This window comes from Agelaius tricolor, unplaced genomic scaffold (genome assembly GCF_023055355.1).
Source record: "Agelaius tricolor isolate 1412-34295 unplaced genomic scaffold, bAgeTri1.0.p SCAF_17, whole genome shotgun sequence".
Classification (NCBI taxonomy): Eukaryota; Metazoa; Chordata; class Aves; order Passeriformes; family Icteridae; genus Agelaius; species Agelaius tricolor.
The window spans coordinates 5,434,096-5,450,951 of NW_027269277.1; the positions used below are offsets into that span (position 1 = coordinate 5,434,096).

At 49.3% G+C, this 16,856-nt stretch overlaps 1 protein-coding gene across 2 annotated transcripts; it reads right to left on the bottom strand.

Moving 5' to 3' along the window:
- Nucleotides 1-45: 45 nt before the first annotated feature.
- RAB41 (RAB41, member RAS oncogene family) lies at nucleotides 46-16,739 on the bottom strand. 2 transcript variants are annotated; one of them, XM_071442219.1, is made up of 8 exons: nucleotides 16,543-16,739; nucleotides 15,083-15,141; nucleotides 13,405-13,458; nucleotides 8,381-8,489; nucleotides 7,563-7,674; nucleotides 4,672-4,765; nucleotides 3,016-3,082; nucleotides 46-2,058 (listed from the first exon to the last, which is right to left on the bottom strand). In XM_071442219.1, exons 1-8 carry the CDS (start codon nucleotides 16,619-16,621, stop codon nucleotides 1,994-1,996), a joined length of 639 nt encoding a protein of 212 aa, XP_071298320.1. In that variant the 5' UTR covers nucleotides 16,622-16,739; the 3' UTR covers nucleotides 46-1,993. The 2 variants fall into 2 exon arrangements, with proteins under 2 accessions (XP_071298320.1, XP_071298321.1); XM_071442220.1 differs by having other exon boundaries at nucleotides 8,381-8,486; nucleotides 16,543-16,738.
- Nucleotides 16,740-16,856: the final 117 nt, after the last annotated feature.

Below are 16,856 nucleotides of genomic sequence, written 5' to 3' on the forward strand. Positions count from 1 at the left end.
CAAACTCCTCTTCCCCCCACCCCGCCGTGCAGCAGGAGAGCGCGGTGTTGGTGAAATAACTTTATTTACTTAGTGATACACTGTGGCTGTGTCACACAGTCCTTACTCAGAGTTACAGTCACACTTACTCGCTACAGCTACAAGACAGCGGGGCCGGACACACGGCAGGAACACATCCAGAAAAACAGTGGGAAGGGAACTATTGGATTCCACTAATTACCCCCCGCCCCTAATTGGGGTCTCCCCCCTCCCGCCCCGGTCCGTGACTCGAACAACACGAAGGGACAGCAGAGCTGCCTGGGCAGGGACAGCAACACCTGTTCTACAGACACGGACACCGACACCAGCAACTCCCACAGGGGCTATGTACAGGGAATGGGATCAGCTTCCCGAGGGGTGGGACAGGACTCACATCCCAGCTTCCTCCCGTGGCCAGCTGCCCAGGGGAGGGGACTCTGGGGACCTCAGTGAGCTGCTGCCAGGCCAGGGCTGCCACATCCCAGCACAGGGCTGTCCCTTCCCCTCCTCGGGTGGCAGGGATTGAGGGACACTCTGCCAAGGCAGGGGAGGGAGTGGCACTGACCCCCCCACCGTGGTCACACTGTGCTCACTGTCCTACCACAGCTTGCTCCGTGTCACACAGGCCAGGTGGGGAAAGGACAGCAGAATTCTCCTCTCTGTCAAATGACAAACCGACTTTTTGTGGACCCAAAACCCCAGGAAATCTCTTCTATGAATTAATTCAAAACCAGGGGCTGGGGGAAAGGAGGCAGCTCCCAACCTCCAAGGTTGGGGAGTGACACCAGAATTCCCTTCAGCAGCATCCAATCCTCCACCCACTGTGACAGGAATTCCCTGCCACTGCTCCCCTCAGCTTTGGCAAAGGTTAAAACTCCCCCAGGAGAGAAACGGCTGCTGGTCCCACCCCAGAGCTCTGCTCCAAGGGCAGAGGCAATGGGAATGATTCCATCAAGCAGCAACCTGGGTATGTGAGTGGAATGTTGCCCTTCCCTCTGCTGTGGCTCTCCTGCTCCACATGAAGCAGCCCCCATGACAGAGAACAGGAGAATGGAGATCAGGGAAAGAGCCGGAGGAGCATCCATGACTCCCAGGGCAGGTATTGCCCCTGCAGTGATGGATTCCAGGTCACTGTTTGCTTCCAGAATCCCTGAGGATCTCTCCCCACCCAGCCTCAGGCTGCAAAGCCTCTGGTCCCTTGTGCAGCCAACACTCACCAACATCCTCTGGATGGGAAGAGATTCCACCAGGCTCTGGGATGTCCCTGCCACAAAAATTGGAGCAACAAGGCCAAAGCTCTCAGAGTCTGGGGCTTTCCAGGGCCTGTGTGACTCGAGGGGCAAAACTGGGAAGTGGTGAGCAAGAGTTAGCCAGGATCACCCACAGAAAGAAGAAACCAGAGAGCTCATGGGGTGTGTGCCCTGCGGGAAGCAAAGCCTGGGAACCTGCAGAGTCCAAAAAGGCAAGTCCAAGTGACTGGTTTAAGTTTAAGGAGCAGCCTTTCACCAGAAGAAGTAGGGATGCAGGACAGGGGGCTGGAGAAGGCAGGGGGAGGATGCAAGGCAGGAGGGAAGGCAGAAAACCCACCCCCCAAAGCTTCATTTTTGTCTTCCCTAACTCGGCAGCTTTTCCATGGCATTCACAAGATACATCTGAGCAGGGAGGCTCCAGGTGGGAACAGGGGCAGAAAGGGAGGAAGGAAGAGAGAGAGAGAGAAAGAGGGAGAGAGAGAGAGAGAGAAAGTGTGAAGGGCACCGTGGTGCCAAAGTGCAACAACATAAAAAAATAAACTCAAAAGACAGGACACTCATTCTGCACTCAGGGCTCAAACCATGCAGTGAGAGGGGAGCCGGGGCTGCTCCCCACCAGTACCCAGGGGTTCATTGCTCGCTTGGGGATGGTTTGGCAGCCCCGGGGGCGATGAGCGCGATGTTCTCCAGCCCGGCCGCCGGGGCTGCTGCTGCCGCCGCGGCCGTTAGCAGGAGCAGCCGCTCTCCGTCACTGGCTGCTCGGGGGGCTTCTCTAGTTTGATGTCAATCACTGCAGGGACAGTCAAGGAATCACCCAGGACAGGAGCTGGAAGGGTTGTTTGGGGTCTCTCCGTGGCCTGCCTGCCTCTCCATGGCAAAGCCAGGCACGTGGTGAAGGGAACTGAAAGATGTCTGCTAATACCAGATTGTCTTGATGCCAAACTGCAGCCCAATCGACAGGACCTGGAATAACAAAGCTGCTCCCCACACCTAACTACAGCATTTACTAGTCCCAGTATAGGCAATAGAAAAGACACCATTTCAGAGGATGGACAAAAAGAGTAACAAACTCTGGTGTTCTAAAGGTGTGGAAATTCCAGCCTCAGTTCCAGTGGAGAAGCAAAACTTGTGCTGGCCATTACTTGTGTACATTTATACCTGGCCCACAAACAGGGTCATACAATGCCAGGGTGGCTTGGGTGGGAGGGGACCTTAAAGATCACTCAGTGCCACCCCCTGCCATGGGCAGGGATACCTCCCACTAGCCCAGGCTGCTCCAAGCCCCATCCAGCCTGGCCTTGGACACTTCCAGGGATCCAGGGCAGCCACAGCTTCTCTGAGCACCCTGTACTAGGGCCTCATCACCCTCACAGGGAAGGATTCCCTCCCAATATCCCATCCAACCCTGCCCTCTGGCAGTGGGAAGCCATTCCCCCTTGTCCCGTTGCCCCAAGCCATTGTAAATATTCCCTTTCCATTTTTCTTTTTGGCTTCTTCAGGTCCTGAAGGCCTGAATTAGGTCACCCCAAAGCTTCTCTCCTCCAGCCTGAACAATCCCAACTGTCCCAACCTTTCCTCATGGCAGAGCTGCTCCATCCCTCTGCTCACACTCCAACAGCTCCGTGCCCTGTTTCAGCCACATCCCTGCAAACCCCAGCAAGGCCCATCCCCACAATGTGCCAAAGAAAGTCAGTAAGCCAAATTTAACACCAGATAATTGCCCAATTGCATGGGAAAACAAGGATACTGTCTTCTTTGCTCTTCTCTGGTGTGCTGTCCATCCCAGGTAAGGCAGCAGCCACACGGCGGAAAAGCTGGAAAGCAGCAAGGGAGAAGCTCAAGGCTTGTCAGAAACAAGTTCCTGCTAAAAACCTTGTTTTACAGCAGGACTCTGAGTCTGAGCTGTACAAAATCCATAAGTGGGTACTTTAGCAGGCAGAGCAATGATCAAAAATGCCACGAGAATTTTATGCAGGATATTTAACAGGTTTTAAAGAACTTATAATAAAGAACTTATTCAATGCCTACAAAAAAACAGTGGAATTAATTAGTAACATTCTTCCAGGGATCCATGGAACTCCTTCCTGCACTTACTAAACATCATTTACCATGTTCAGCCTCTGCTTGTGCACACAGGGTGCACATTTGGGGATTTCTGATCACTCAGCTGGCACTGAATATTCCTCTGTGGAACAACAGAGCTTTTAGAGCCCAGCCCTTCAGATCAGTCCTGCTGCCAAAGAACCATTCCTCAGCAGAACTGCTGGTTCCAGGGAGCTGCACTTACACTGGGAAGGGCTCTGCTATCCCCAGAAAACCTGGAAAATGGGTTTGCAGCATTCCTCAGTCAATGTCTGGAGCTCTCCCTGCTGCCCTCACACAGCACAGACACTGCCAGGCTGCTGAACTCTCTGCATCAAACCCCAGAGCAATCCCTGCTGCTCTGATTCCCTCCTCAGCCACCCCTCAGAGGGTGTTCCTTGCAAAACCAAGGTCCCAGTGAGGTGCTGGGGTTTGCAGCTTCACATCCCAGCTCTCCTCACAAACACCCACTGGGCAAAGAAGGCAACAGGAGTCAAAATCCACCACTAAAGTGGGTTCAACCCAGAACAGCCACAAAAACTGAGCCCAAAGCCTCCCAGTCCCACTGTGGGGCTGTACCAAGCTGTTGGTGTGCAGCAAAGCCCTGAGGATGTTTCCCAATCTCCTCCAGAGCTCACAGCTCCTTATTCCAAGCTCCGTCATATCCAGAACAACCCCTGAACCAGTGGAGAGGAGAATCACAAGCAAGAAGGGCACAAGCAGAAATATGAGAAATTCTGCTTAAAATGAAAATTTAAAGGTTGTTTTGCTATATGGTTGACCAAACACTGGCACCTGGACAGTTACTATCCTTTGAGATATTCCAAACTCAGCTGGAGTCAGCTCTGGGCAGCCTGCTCTGAGCAGGAGGGCTGGAAGGGTGATTTCCAGAGAGCCCTTCCAACCTCAATTCCTCTAAAATATTGCAAGATTCTCTGGCTGGCAAACAGAAGGAGGAACTTTTACTCCAGTGCATCAGCAGAAACAATTCTCCCCACTGATGTCAGCAGTGGTTTCAGCAAACAGTGCATTGACTGTGAACCAAACCAAACCAAATTCCAGCTGACTGGCTGCACAAAACAATGATTTTCTCCCTTTCCCATCCCTCAGCACATTCTGGAGTGAGTCCTCCTTTGTTTCAAGGTTTAGCTTTGACAGGGAATCATTGACTCAACAGGAAAGGAGCTTGCACTACATAAACCAAGAAACATCTCAGAGGCTGGCATTAAACAAGAGGAAATTCCTGCAGGATCCCAAATCCACCCTGGAGCAGACCCAGAGCAGTGAATTCCTGACTGAGAACACAGCCTGGATGTTTTACCTGTTTCACATTGTAGCCAGTCTTTGCACTGGTCTCAATGAACATCACATTCAGCTCTTTGGCTCTCTGTTCCCCTTCCTCTGTGGTGATTTGCCTGCACAAATGTGGAAAGGAGACACAAGGAACAGAAGGAAAAGTCAGAGATGGCTGCAGTGAGCTGCTGCTCCCCCTCCAAGAGGGTGCAGCCCACCTCAGGACCCTGGAGGCTTCACCAGCCCCAGGTTTTCCAGCTGGGAGTGAAAACACCTCAGGGAAGCTCTCCAGGGAACCCCTGGAGCTGTGGCAGATGAGCAGCACAGGATGAAGCCTGTGCAGAACACCTGAGCCTCGTCCACAGCATTCCAGGCAAGGAAAAATCCCCACACTGAGACAGGGAGTTTCCCAAATCTGACAGAGGGAATGTTGTGAGGTGACACAGAGATTCCAGAAAGGCTCCAGCAGCAGAGACAGTGCAGCAGCTTGGGGACAAGCACCTGGAACTGCCCCTCTGTGTCCCATTAAGTCCTGCTTTGGCACTGCTTTCAACACACAGCACATTCAGCTCCTGGGCTTTTCTCTCCCCCTCCTCTACAGAAACCTGTCTCCAGTAATGAGAACAAATCACAGAGCAGAAAAACCAAACCAAAGCGAAAGAGTGCAAAAATGAGAGAAAGAAAACTGCAGGGAGAAAGAAAAAACCAACAAAGAAAAAAACCAGCCAGCAACTGAAGCAACATTGAGTGGAATGAAAAACTTACCAGGCTGCACTGAACAGGAACAGAGCTATTTTTAGTGCTGCTTTTTGGCCTCAGAACTTGCCTCATCCCTGGTTTTTATCAGAGGATGAATGGCTTCCCTGTATTCTGCCTCAAAAAAAAATGTCACCTTTGTGACACCAAAGGTGGCTTTGTCCAGCCTATACAGGCTCAGAATTTCAGCCTCACAAAACCCCAAGGTCCTTTGAAAAAAAAGGCAAGGCAGCTCCTGTTACTGACACCTGGATATTCCCTTCCCCATCATTCCAAATTCCAGCCCACACCAGGACTCCTGTCACATTCAGCTGCCAAAATAACAATTTCCAGTGCTGCATGAACTTTAGCTGTAGCTGCTTCAAACTAATTTTCTGGTATTTTTAATTCTTCCAGCAGTGCTGGGCCAGCTGTTGTGCACCATCAGGAAATACTCCAAGGCTGAAATGATCCCATTGGCCTTTCTAGCTTCACATGAAACTGGATTTTGAGAGGAATTAGAAATGCCAGGTAATTCAGTCAGGGAGCTGCAGTCATTCCCAGCTGCCAGGAGGGCATGGGAGAGGCTCAGCAGTCAAAATCCAGAGCTGGCTCAGGGACATCATCTTGGATTTTGCTTTTGTGAATGATTTCAGGGACACATCATGAGTTCATCACACAGGGAATTCTTAAGCAAAATGAACTGTACATTTTTTATTGTGTTCCTGAAGCTCTCAGCTGCAAGTTTTAGCAATATTTCCAAAGTGCAAGGCATGGGACACCTCAAAAGGCTTCCCAGTGAAATGGGAAAAGCCAAATGGAATTATCCCTGCTTTTCTTGCTGGGCATGAAACCTAAAAACCTGCAGGGCAAACAGCCAGGGATGCTGGGGATGCTGGGACACAAAACCACCAGAATGGCAGGAGAAAATCCAAATCACAACACATCCTGAAGGAATGTGTCACTGCAGGAGTGAGCAAAGCAGGGGTTAGAATTAAAAGTGTGTGAATGTCCCACAATGGAACACTCAGATCACTCTGCCCATCATCCCAAGAAACAGAGTAAACTGATACTCAAATAAAAGCCAAGATTTTGCTGAGAAAACATTCATTTCATCTATAAATTGTTCTCCTCTGATCACGAAAATCTTGTGAACAGCCAAAGCACAAGAACTTGATTTTTTAAGACTTTGTTTTGCTGTGAGATCCAGGTGTTTCCCAGTTCTACCTTCCTGAGGTGATTTTTTGTGCATCAGAAAATCCCCCTGTGGCTTCAAGCCCTCACACATCCCCTGACAACCAAAGCCCACATTTCTGGGATGTGTGAGGATTGGAACTGCCTGGTTCACTCCACCCTCCCTTTGCCAACTGCCTCTGGCACCACACATTAAAATAAAAACCTTCCCTTACCTACACTGCTCCTGATACCTTCCTAAGGAACAAAAATCTCTGAAAATATTCAACAAAATCCTTGTTAAATCAACAATCCAGAGAAGGATGTGAAATAGGAACACAAAGTAAAGCCTATGCTCTTCTAAGAGCTCATTACATTGGTTATTTTGGTTGATGTGCAGTAGAATTAAGAGTTTTACAGCAAAATGCTTTATGGCACCTCCCAAAACATTAATCTCTGTCATTTTAGGATAGTCTAATAAAATTCTTGGGTCTCTCTTTGGGGGACGTTTGGGTCTTGCTGATTTGGTTTCCCTTCACACATCCACAAGCTCAATGTGTTATGTATGACATGAAATTTATACTCAGAGAAATTCATACTTTTAGATCAATCCTAAAAAAGTTTGTGCTGCTTCTTAAGGAGGAGAAATTGTGCCATGAACTTCCAGCTGCATATGCAGAGAGAGTTGGGGTAATTAGTGGAAAACAGTAAAAACCAGCTGATTTCCTTGCTTTCACAGGCAGCTTTTAGCCTTCACTTCAGTGTGAAAAGGAAAAATCAGACAAAACACCCCACTGAGATAATGGTACAGAACCACTTCAGCATTTTTTTAGGTGGGTTTGTTTTAAACTATTTGTTGGACAGCAAAGGGAATAACTTTTGCTGAAACCGGAAATGAGAATTTCCTGACAAGCAAATGATGTTGTGTTTAAAACTAAGCCTTGTTTTAAGGCCAGCCTGGCCCCAATCCTGGCTCTGGGCAGGGCAGCAGGGCCCAGGGTCCCCTGTTACCTCTTGTCTGCCAGGTCGGTTTTGTTCCCCACCAACATGATGATGACATCACTGCCTCGCTCTGTCCTGACGTCATCGATCCACTTGGAGGTTTGCTGGAAAGAATTCAAGTCTGCAGGGAAGAATGCAATAGCAAAGCTGAGGACAAAACTCCGTTATGACAAGGAAAATGCTTCACTTGTACTCAGGTGTGTTACAGTATTTTTGGAGTTAGGTCTAATAAGCTTTCAGAGTTCTATAATACACTTAAGATAGCTCAGCTACTTTTGGAGGCAGGATGGCTTCTGTTGCAGTGTTGGAGACAAAAAGCTTTAATAAAAGACAAAATAACAAACAGAAAAACTGAGATAGGTGCAGGAGATGTTTGTTTTTGGTAAAACATTGTACAAAAGCAATTAGTTTCTCTGTTCACTTTTTTTTCTACTCAATTGCCTATGCAGGACTTTTTGATAGATTGGATAATCCTATCTAATTAGCTCTCATTAAGTTTGAGGTGAAGTCCTTTAGATTTATGAGGTGGCTTTTTCACCTAATCGAGGAGAGAAACTTCTGGGCTTCTTTCCTTTTTGAGGGGACAAAGGATAGTTTTGTCACTCCATCAAGAGAGGGCACATTCCTATACAGGTGCTTCTCCAAACCCCGCCACCCCACATCAATTGTTTCCCACCCAGACAGAAAAACAAGGAAGGTCTGAAAACATCTCTGATTTTAACGATGTTTTTGCAGAACTTGTGGTTGAAACTTCTCAGTTCTGCTCCTGTGGGGTGTTTCTACAAGGACAGAGCAGAGCAGCCGTGCCCTGAGCTGCCAGCACTCACTTGTGATGTCATAGACCACGACGGCGATGGTGGAGTCACGGATGTAGCTGGGGATGAGGCTGCGGAACCGCTCCTGCCCCGCCGTGTCCCAGAGCTGCAGCCGCACCTGCTGGGGCCAGCCCGGCCCATCAGGAGAGGAGAGAGAGCAGGAAAACCCTTTAGGGAAAAGGCCACTTCCACACCCACCTGCAGCAGCTGAGCTGACCTTGTCATCCTGCCCCAAATCCAACCCCAGCAGAGCTGTTTCCTGCATCTGTTTGTGAAGTGCTTTAATTCCCTTTTCTGCTTGCTCAGAGATCCTGCTACTCCCAAACATCTCTAGGATTTGGTTCCCACCTCATTACTGCGGGTAGCCAACAGTACAGCATTGATCTCGCAGGATTATGCATGGGATCTCCATAGGACTCATAGCCTGGAGCACCTCTGATCAAAGCTTTTGGGGCAATTCCCCCAGGACAGACAGGAAAACAGCATCCAACCTCCAGCATGGAGCATCCATGTGATGGCAGTGGGGATTTTCATGGGATATTGAAGCAATGATAACTTAAATTCCAGCAGAAATGAAAGCAAGTGTTACACACTGCAGGGTTCAGGTGGTGCAAAGGGCATTGGGTTCTCTCTTCCAGAGCAGCACAGGAGTCACAAAAATGCTGGAAGAGTTTGATTCCAAACACAAACTATTATTATCATTATATAGTATTATATATGACAGCTCCAAGGTTTGAGACCTGCCTGGCTGAACCTGCCCAAAAACTCCCAAACACCCCAAACAAACAGCTTTCCACACTGGGAGTCCTTTTCTTTCACCCCTGTGAAGTGCCTGAAAACAGGATTGCTACTCATTCCCAACAGTTTTCTGGAGGCACCCACTGGTTCCCAGTTTACAGCCACAACTAATCCCAGCAGGGAGGCACAGCACTGGTTAATGAAGCAGCTCATCAAGGAAAAAGCAGCTTCTTCAGGACCAATCACTGCTTGCTTAGAAGAGGAAGAGAAGCTGATAGAGCACAGGCCTGCAGTCAGATTCAAAACAACATCTTATCTCCATCAGGGAATGTCGAGCTGATGCCCTGGGGCTTAAGGAAGATTAGGGTTTATAGTTAAAGCAATTAGCTCTTGCCTCATTTTGACGGCAGACTTGATTACAGGAGCAGAAGTCAGGGCTCGTCTCTATGCCAGGAAACTCAAGGTGACAAAGTGGGAGCACCTGGGCAGCGTCACAGCAGAGCTGGAAGATCAGGCTGATCCCTTCCACACCCTCCCTGGACAGTGCTGCTACACTGGAATATTCCCCATGAACATTCCCCCAGGTGGTGACTGAAACACCCCAAACCTTCAGACTCACAGCAAAAGGCAACTGGAGGAAGCACCACAAAGCTGGCCCAGGTAATTTGTTTAATTTGTTAAATGTATTTAATTTTATAAATTTGTTTAATTTGTAATTTGTGCAGGGTAAAGTTATTTGAGGGAAGGTCTCCAGTGACTAGATACCACACAGACACCCCTGAAGCGACCCAGGTTTCCTGCATTTCTACAAGTCCAGGTTTGTGTGCACCCATTTTAGAAGGGAAAATACAAATAACCACTGTGAGACACCAGGAATGAGCCTAGCCCCCCTTAGGAACAACCTTCAGCAGGGGCCTGAGCTGAGTATGGACTCCCCTCATGGATCTCTCCACCTGCATTTTGGGATGTCCAGCACATCAACAACAGCTAAACAATCTCATTGTGCCCCCATAAGTACCTGAGCATGTCCCTTCTGCAACACAAGAAAACTTTAAACCTCTCAGTCACTAAGAACTGTGAAAAAATGAAATAATCTGCAAAGATCAGCCCGTTACTGAAGAATTATGAGATCAGCTGTCACTTAATTTCTTCTGACATGGCTGGGAGCTGTCAAGAACAGCCTGGACTGGCAAAATGTTTCCAGCTGCTTGGATAAACAGCATCCTATACCTGCACAGTGGGAAAAATGATGCCAAGCTGTGCATCCTGCCCTCCTGCCTCAGCCAGGAGAGTTCCCAGCACAGGCCACCACCTGCACATCTCTGTGCTCCCCAAATGGGCCAGTCTGACACTGTTTGCACCAAACCAGGAATTCCCCAGGACTTCTCTGGGAGAAATACTAGGAAATTATTTGCCCTGAATAGTGAGGATAAATCACAGCCTATTATTTGTTAAGCACTTCAGCCTAACAGAGCAGAACAAACACCTCACTCTAAACTTGTTTGTAACAGAATAAAGCTGGGCCAGAGCTTTTCCACCTGTGCTGTTTTCTTTACTGAAATTTATATAAATCCTGATGCTGTAGATTAACAAACCCCCCAGCAGATCAAATGGAATCAACAACAAGGAGTTACAATGAAATAATTCTCTTCATAACTTCCTATCCTGTATTAAAACATTCATGTCAAGAGTTACAGAGAATTTCCCTCTAAGCTTGTTTGTTCTTTAGAAATCGTGGTTGTTCCATCTCTCCTTTTTCAAAAGCTCTCTCATGAGTCTCCAGGTCTCTTTTCCAACAAAATGGGAATCTTGAATCCTACTAAGTCACTCCACAGCTTCTGTTTAAAGGGGTCCTGTTTTGTTTTACCCACTCTGACAACGTTCCTTTGCTTTGGCACCTGAAGCTGTTACTTGTATAGCCTCTCTCCTTACTCAGAAATGAAAAAAGAAAAATAGTTTGGAAGTTAGAAAAATAAAAAAGCAAAACAGAAAAACAGTAAAGCTTTGCAAAGGCTACCGACAACCAGCACAGACACAGGAATTCCCAATCCCTGCCAGCACCCACAGGTGGCTGATGGGCTATTTTAGCTCTGTTTGGGTACCACCACCACTTCCAGAGTAAAGATATGAGTTAAAAGCAAGGTCCCTGCAGAGCCTGGGCTCCATACCTACTTGTGATGTCAAAGACAATGAGAGCCACAGCAGAGTCACGGATGGAGCTGGGAATGAGGAACCTCTCCTGGCCGGCTGTGTCCCACAGCTGCAGCCTGATCTGGGAAATGGAAAAGTGCAGGGCAAGGGGAAGGGGAACAGCAGGAAAATGGAGAACAAAACCAAAACTCAAGTGAAATCAAAATAAATAAATAAAAATAAGTTGCAAAGCAAAACTAAGGCAACAAAAGGAAAGTTCAAATGGAACAGAAATGTGAAAAGAGGCAGCAGCACTTCCCGAGGTCTGGGAACATCCCTCCCTCCACACACCCAGGAATATCTCACACATTCCAACACCAGAAACTGGGAGAGCCCTAAATCCCTCCTCATGGCACCAGCTAACAAGGGAAATGCACAGCCAGGCCTCAGGGATCCTGCCAGAACAGCCACAGAAGCAGCTGGCCAGATGTGGGGCTCCTGATCCTAAGGAGCACCTCAGCCCAGCCTGGATGATCCCACTGGAAAAACAGAGGTGGTAGAACCCCCAAGAGCAACCATCCTGCAGGCTGCCTTCTCCTGCACTGCATTCCAACAAGGCTGGGAAGATATGGACACACAGAGGAGGAGGAACTGCTCAGTCTGTCAGGAATGACGGGAACTGGCACATGGAGGTGGCTCCTGACAGCCAGGACTGAGGATGGGGCTCCAGGTGGCTCCAGCTCACTTAATGCCACACATCCCAATGCTGGGAATGTCACACAGCTGCCCTTCCTGGGAGATGGTTTTAGAGAACCAAATTCCACATGTATTTCATGGAATCCCAGAATGGTTTGGGTTGGACGGGATCTTAAAGCTCATCTCATCCCACCCCTGCCATGGGCAGGGACACCTTCCACTATCCCAACTTGCTCCAAGCCCTGTCCAACCCAGCCTTGGACCCTTCCGGGGATGAGGATTCCTTCTGCTGGCTTTTGCTGCAAAGCCATATCAAATCCACCAAAGCACACATCCCAGCTGGAGGCTCAGCATTCCTCATTTCCAGCCCAGAAATCCAAGCCTGTTGCAAAATCCAGCATTAACCACATCTGAGAAACTGAATTTTCTCAGCTTGTTTGCTTGTATTTGTCCCTCCTCTTATCTACACTCCACACCTCTGTTATCTCAACAGGCTTTATGGGCTCTGTGAACCACTTACATAACCAGGAAAGCTCACAGCATTCCAACACTGGGAGGAAAATGGGATTTTCTGGATAGCAGAGCAGCAGGTGAATGGCATGCTGACTTACACAACCATGAGGAACCCACATCACTATAACAGCACACAGACATCCACAGGTGCCCAGCAGCATTCCCAGGATCTTTGCCTTAAACCAAGGTTAAAGAAGGGCTTTTCTAAGAGGGAATCACTGCTAAAATGGCAGAGAAATCCTCAGGAAATTCAGCACACACAATGGGAAGAGACTTCTTTGGAAGCAGCAGGCCCAAAGCTCCACACAGGAGTGTTCCCTGCTCCCCACAGCTCTGTCACACTCCTCACACAGCAGTAAAATGGGGAAAAGGCAAACACTGGCAAAATATGAGCAAACCAACAAATACTGAGAGGAAATCCAGGAGAAGGGACTGAGAGGTCTCTGTGCAAACAGGAATCTCATACAGGCTAAATCCCAAATTCCTTTATTGCAGGAGGTCAGAGCTGTGTTACCACAGGCACTTCCTAGGAGGAGGAATGAGGTCTAATCATGAAGGACATCAAGACTTGGAACACCAACTCCTTCCTTGGCTTTTTATTGGCTGCAGGAGCTGCACTGCATGAGCCACGTGGGTCCTTTCCAGCTCAGAATATTCTGTGCTACCTGAGGTCTGCTCAGCCCTGTTCATCCTGACAATCCCAGAGGCAGAGCTGCAAATTCAGGGAGGAAACTGCACCTAAAGCAGGTGCACACAAGAGGCAGCACATTCCCTGGGATGCAGCCATTATCCAGCCCCAGTTTTCCATGGAAGATTTGGACTTCCTGATAAGAGATCTCAGATCTTGTACCAGTGATGGGATTCAGCCCAGGCTGGTTCTCTGGAGGCTGCTGAGGGATTCCAGCAGCTGCTGGAGGAAGGGCCAGGGGAAAGAGCCCTCCCAGCCCTGCCCCACTCACCGTGCGGTCCTCCAGGTACATTGTTTTGGACAGGAAATCAATTCCAATGGTTGCCTGGAAAGAGGAGAAGCATTAGGAGCTGTGACTTGCCTTCCAGTATCCCCTTGCTGCACAAACTCTCACCAATGTTCCCAAACTTGTTATGAAGCTGGTGAAGTGATTTGCCTTCAATTGCCTTCAACTGAGGTGATGAAAACAAAGCAATCTGGGGATCTGCACCAGCTGCATTTCACAGCATTCCTCAACACTTCTCAGCTCCACAAGAACCTCTGAGTCTGGATTTTAACCTCAGACATTCCTGTATCTCCACACAGATTGTATCTGAGCTGGCAGCTCCTTCTGGCCTGCCCCAATTCAGTCTGGTAAGAATTATCTTGTTAGAAATACCCAAAAGGTAGAACAAACGAGATCTATAAAATATGGGCAGCTAAAAGCTAAAAAGCCATTTTTATCCAGGCCTTTCTACTTCAGAATGTGCTTCCCTTCCAGTGACATTCAGCAGCTTCATTTCCCAGGCAGGTCTTCATCCACTCCCATTCCCACTGCTACAGCAATTCCAGCACAAAGGCATTTAAAATAATGCACTAAGTTAGGTGCACTCCCAGGCACTTCAATCAAGGAGCTGTCCCAGCTCATCAGAACCCCAGGAAAGAGGAGAGAGCTCCTGATGTACCAGATTTGAGTGTTTTAGGCAGACTATCCACATTCTTAAGACTCACAGCTGAATGTGTACCACTGGATAATTGTAAAGAGCAACACAGCCAGTTTTGGGAGGGAGAATTTATTTCTGGGAGGTCTATTTTCCAACCAGGCCATGGTTTATAAGAACTACAACAAGCAATAAATAAATCTATGAGAGCATCTTACAAGAGTCAGGAAAAGAAAGGGAGCACAAGAGAAGAAAAAGCACAGGAAGCACAAGAGGATCCAGTTCCAGTCAGTGACTTGTCCTCCACTTCCAATCACCCCAGTCTAACCCAGTAACTCTTCCAGGCTGAATTAAAAGAAAAAGCCCTAATCTCATCTGCTTTACAGGTATTTGATATTCCCATGAAATATTTCTTAGTGCCTTTGATGCAATTAATTCTCCCCCAAACCTTCAGGCCTCTTACACATCTTCTGCTTTTCATCTGCAGCCTCTTCATCCCCACCCCCCTCCTTGCCTGCCAAGACTTCCCTGGCTTTTCCTATCTTTAGTCCTTTAGTCAAAAAATAGTAATAAAAAAATTGAGAGACAAAATATACCAAGCTGACTTCTGGCAGATCCATCTACACACTCCAGACTCAACTATTCTGAAATGGAAGCTCTAAAGATAACAGAGACTAAGAATGTCAGAAGATGTTGGGTTTTTATTCATTCTCCATTTCCTGAGGCTCCCATATCCAGCACCAGAAATCCTGACCATAAAACAACGTTGTCCCCATTTTCCTCAAGGCTTCTCACAGGATCTATCCCACATCCAAAGGGGATCTAAACCTTGCTCCCTTTCTGGACACTGCACTTCCTGACATCACACTGCATGCTTTGATTTACCATTTCACAGCATATTTTAACCCATTATCGGATCTTGAACTGACATCTCATGGAGAAATGGGCTCCCAGGCATCAATTTGAACAGCAGGGCATGGATTCATTAATATAAATATATTAAAAAAGCAAATAAATACTATCACATACCTGGTAAGTATTGTCAAAACTGTCATACATAAACCTGGTGATCAGGGAGGTCTTCCCAACTACAAGAGAAGAGAAAAATTACTTTCAAGCAGCAGTGGGGGAAAAAAAAAATAGCACTGCTTTGGGAGTGGCACTGATCTGACAGCAGCTGCCAATCTCAGGCCATTCCAGCTACACCTTCCTGGGAAACAGCCAGCTGGAAATTTCAGTCCCAAAATGACAGAGGCAGATCAATCTCTGCAGGTCCAAACTTAATCATGGAGATAACCTGGCCCTCAAATCAGGTGTGTTGATAACAAAGAACCCGTTGTTAGCATTGGGCAAGCAATAAATCTGCTTTGTTACCCTGTTCTGCTCCTTATGTAATCCCCAAGTCTGGGACATAAACATCAAAACAAAGCAGGTGATATCCCAGATGCTGTTCTGCTGCCTCTGGCTGCGCGGAAAAGCAATATTTCACACTCCCATCCTTCCTTTGTAACAAGATTTTAGATATAGAGCAAACTCTGGTGGTTTGTTTCAAAACTTTAAATTTACATCTCCAAATATCATCACTAGACAAAGTGCAGAACTGACAAGAAGTGAAAAACAAAGATAAAGCTCCAATTCTGGCTCAGGAAGCTGGAGGAGGCCAAGAAAAAATTCAAAGGACATGGATAGAAGAGGAAAGAGGAATGAATTGCCTAAAAAGGTCGTGAAATTAGGAACACTGGAAAGGGTTAAAAACAAATTAGACAAACGTCTATCAGCAGCAATGTCAATCCTGCATTGGAAAGGCTGGGAAATTAGAAAACTTCTGGAAATCCCTCCAAGACCTCCAGTTCCAGGCTCGAGGAGAAGGTGAGGAGCAATAACCCCACGACGGTTTGGGCTGGAAGGGACCTCAAAGCTCATCCAGTTCCACCCATGCCGTGAGCAGGGACACCTTCCACATCCCGGGCGGCTCCCAGCCCTGTCCAACGGGCCTTGGACACTCCCAGCGAGAACCCACCACGATCCCAGGGAAAACACAGAACTCATCCACCTGCTCCCAGGGAAGGGGCACAAAAGGGAGGCCATTCGAGGCAAAACAAAACCCCGCGGCTGCGAGGGAGGGAGGGAGGCCGCGGCCAGGGGGGCAGCGCAGCCGCCGGGAGCCCCCGCAGCTCTGGGGCCGCCTCCCCGCACAGGCTGCGGGCGCACTGCGGGCCCGGGAGGGCGGAACGGAGCCCCGAGCGATGGGAAGGGCCGGGAACGGAGCCCCGGGCGATGGGAAGGGCCGGGAACGGAGCCCCGAGCGACGGGAAGGGCCGGGAACGCAGCCCCGGGCCCCACCCGCGGAGGCCTCAGGCCGGGGCGCCCCTCCCCGGAGCGCGTCCCCCACCCCGGGCACGGCGCGGCCTCGGCCCCGCGCGGCCCCGGGCGCTGCCCCCGCCCCGCCGGCCCCTCCCGGTTCCACCCGGGCCCGACCCGGCGCTCACCGCTCTGCTCGCCCAGGAAGACGAGCTTGAACTTCCTGAGCGGGTTCCCGAAGTCGCCGCCGCTGCCGGGCGCGGACATGGCGGCGCGGGGGGGCCGAGCGGGAGCCGTGATGGGGACAAGGAGACAGCGCCGAGCGCCCCGGTACCACCGCCCCGCGCGTCACCTCCGCCGCGTCACCGCCGGCCCGCCCCGGGGAGGCGCCTCGGGAGCCACGGCCACCGGAGGAGGGACGCGGCCATGGCAACGGCGAGGGCGGGGGCCGGGCTGCCGGGGAGGGCGGTTGCCATGGCAACCGGAGGGGGTTGCCGTGGTG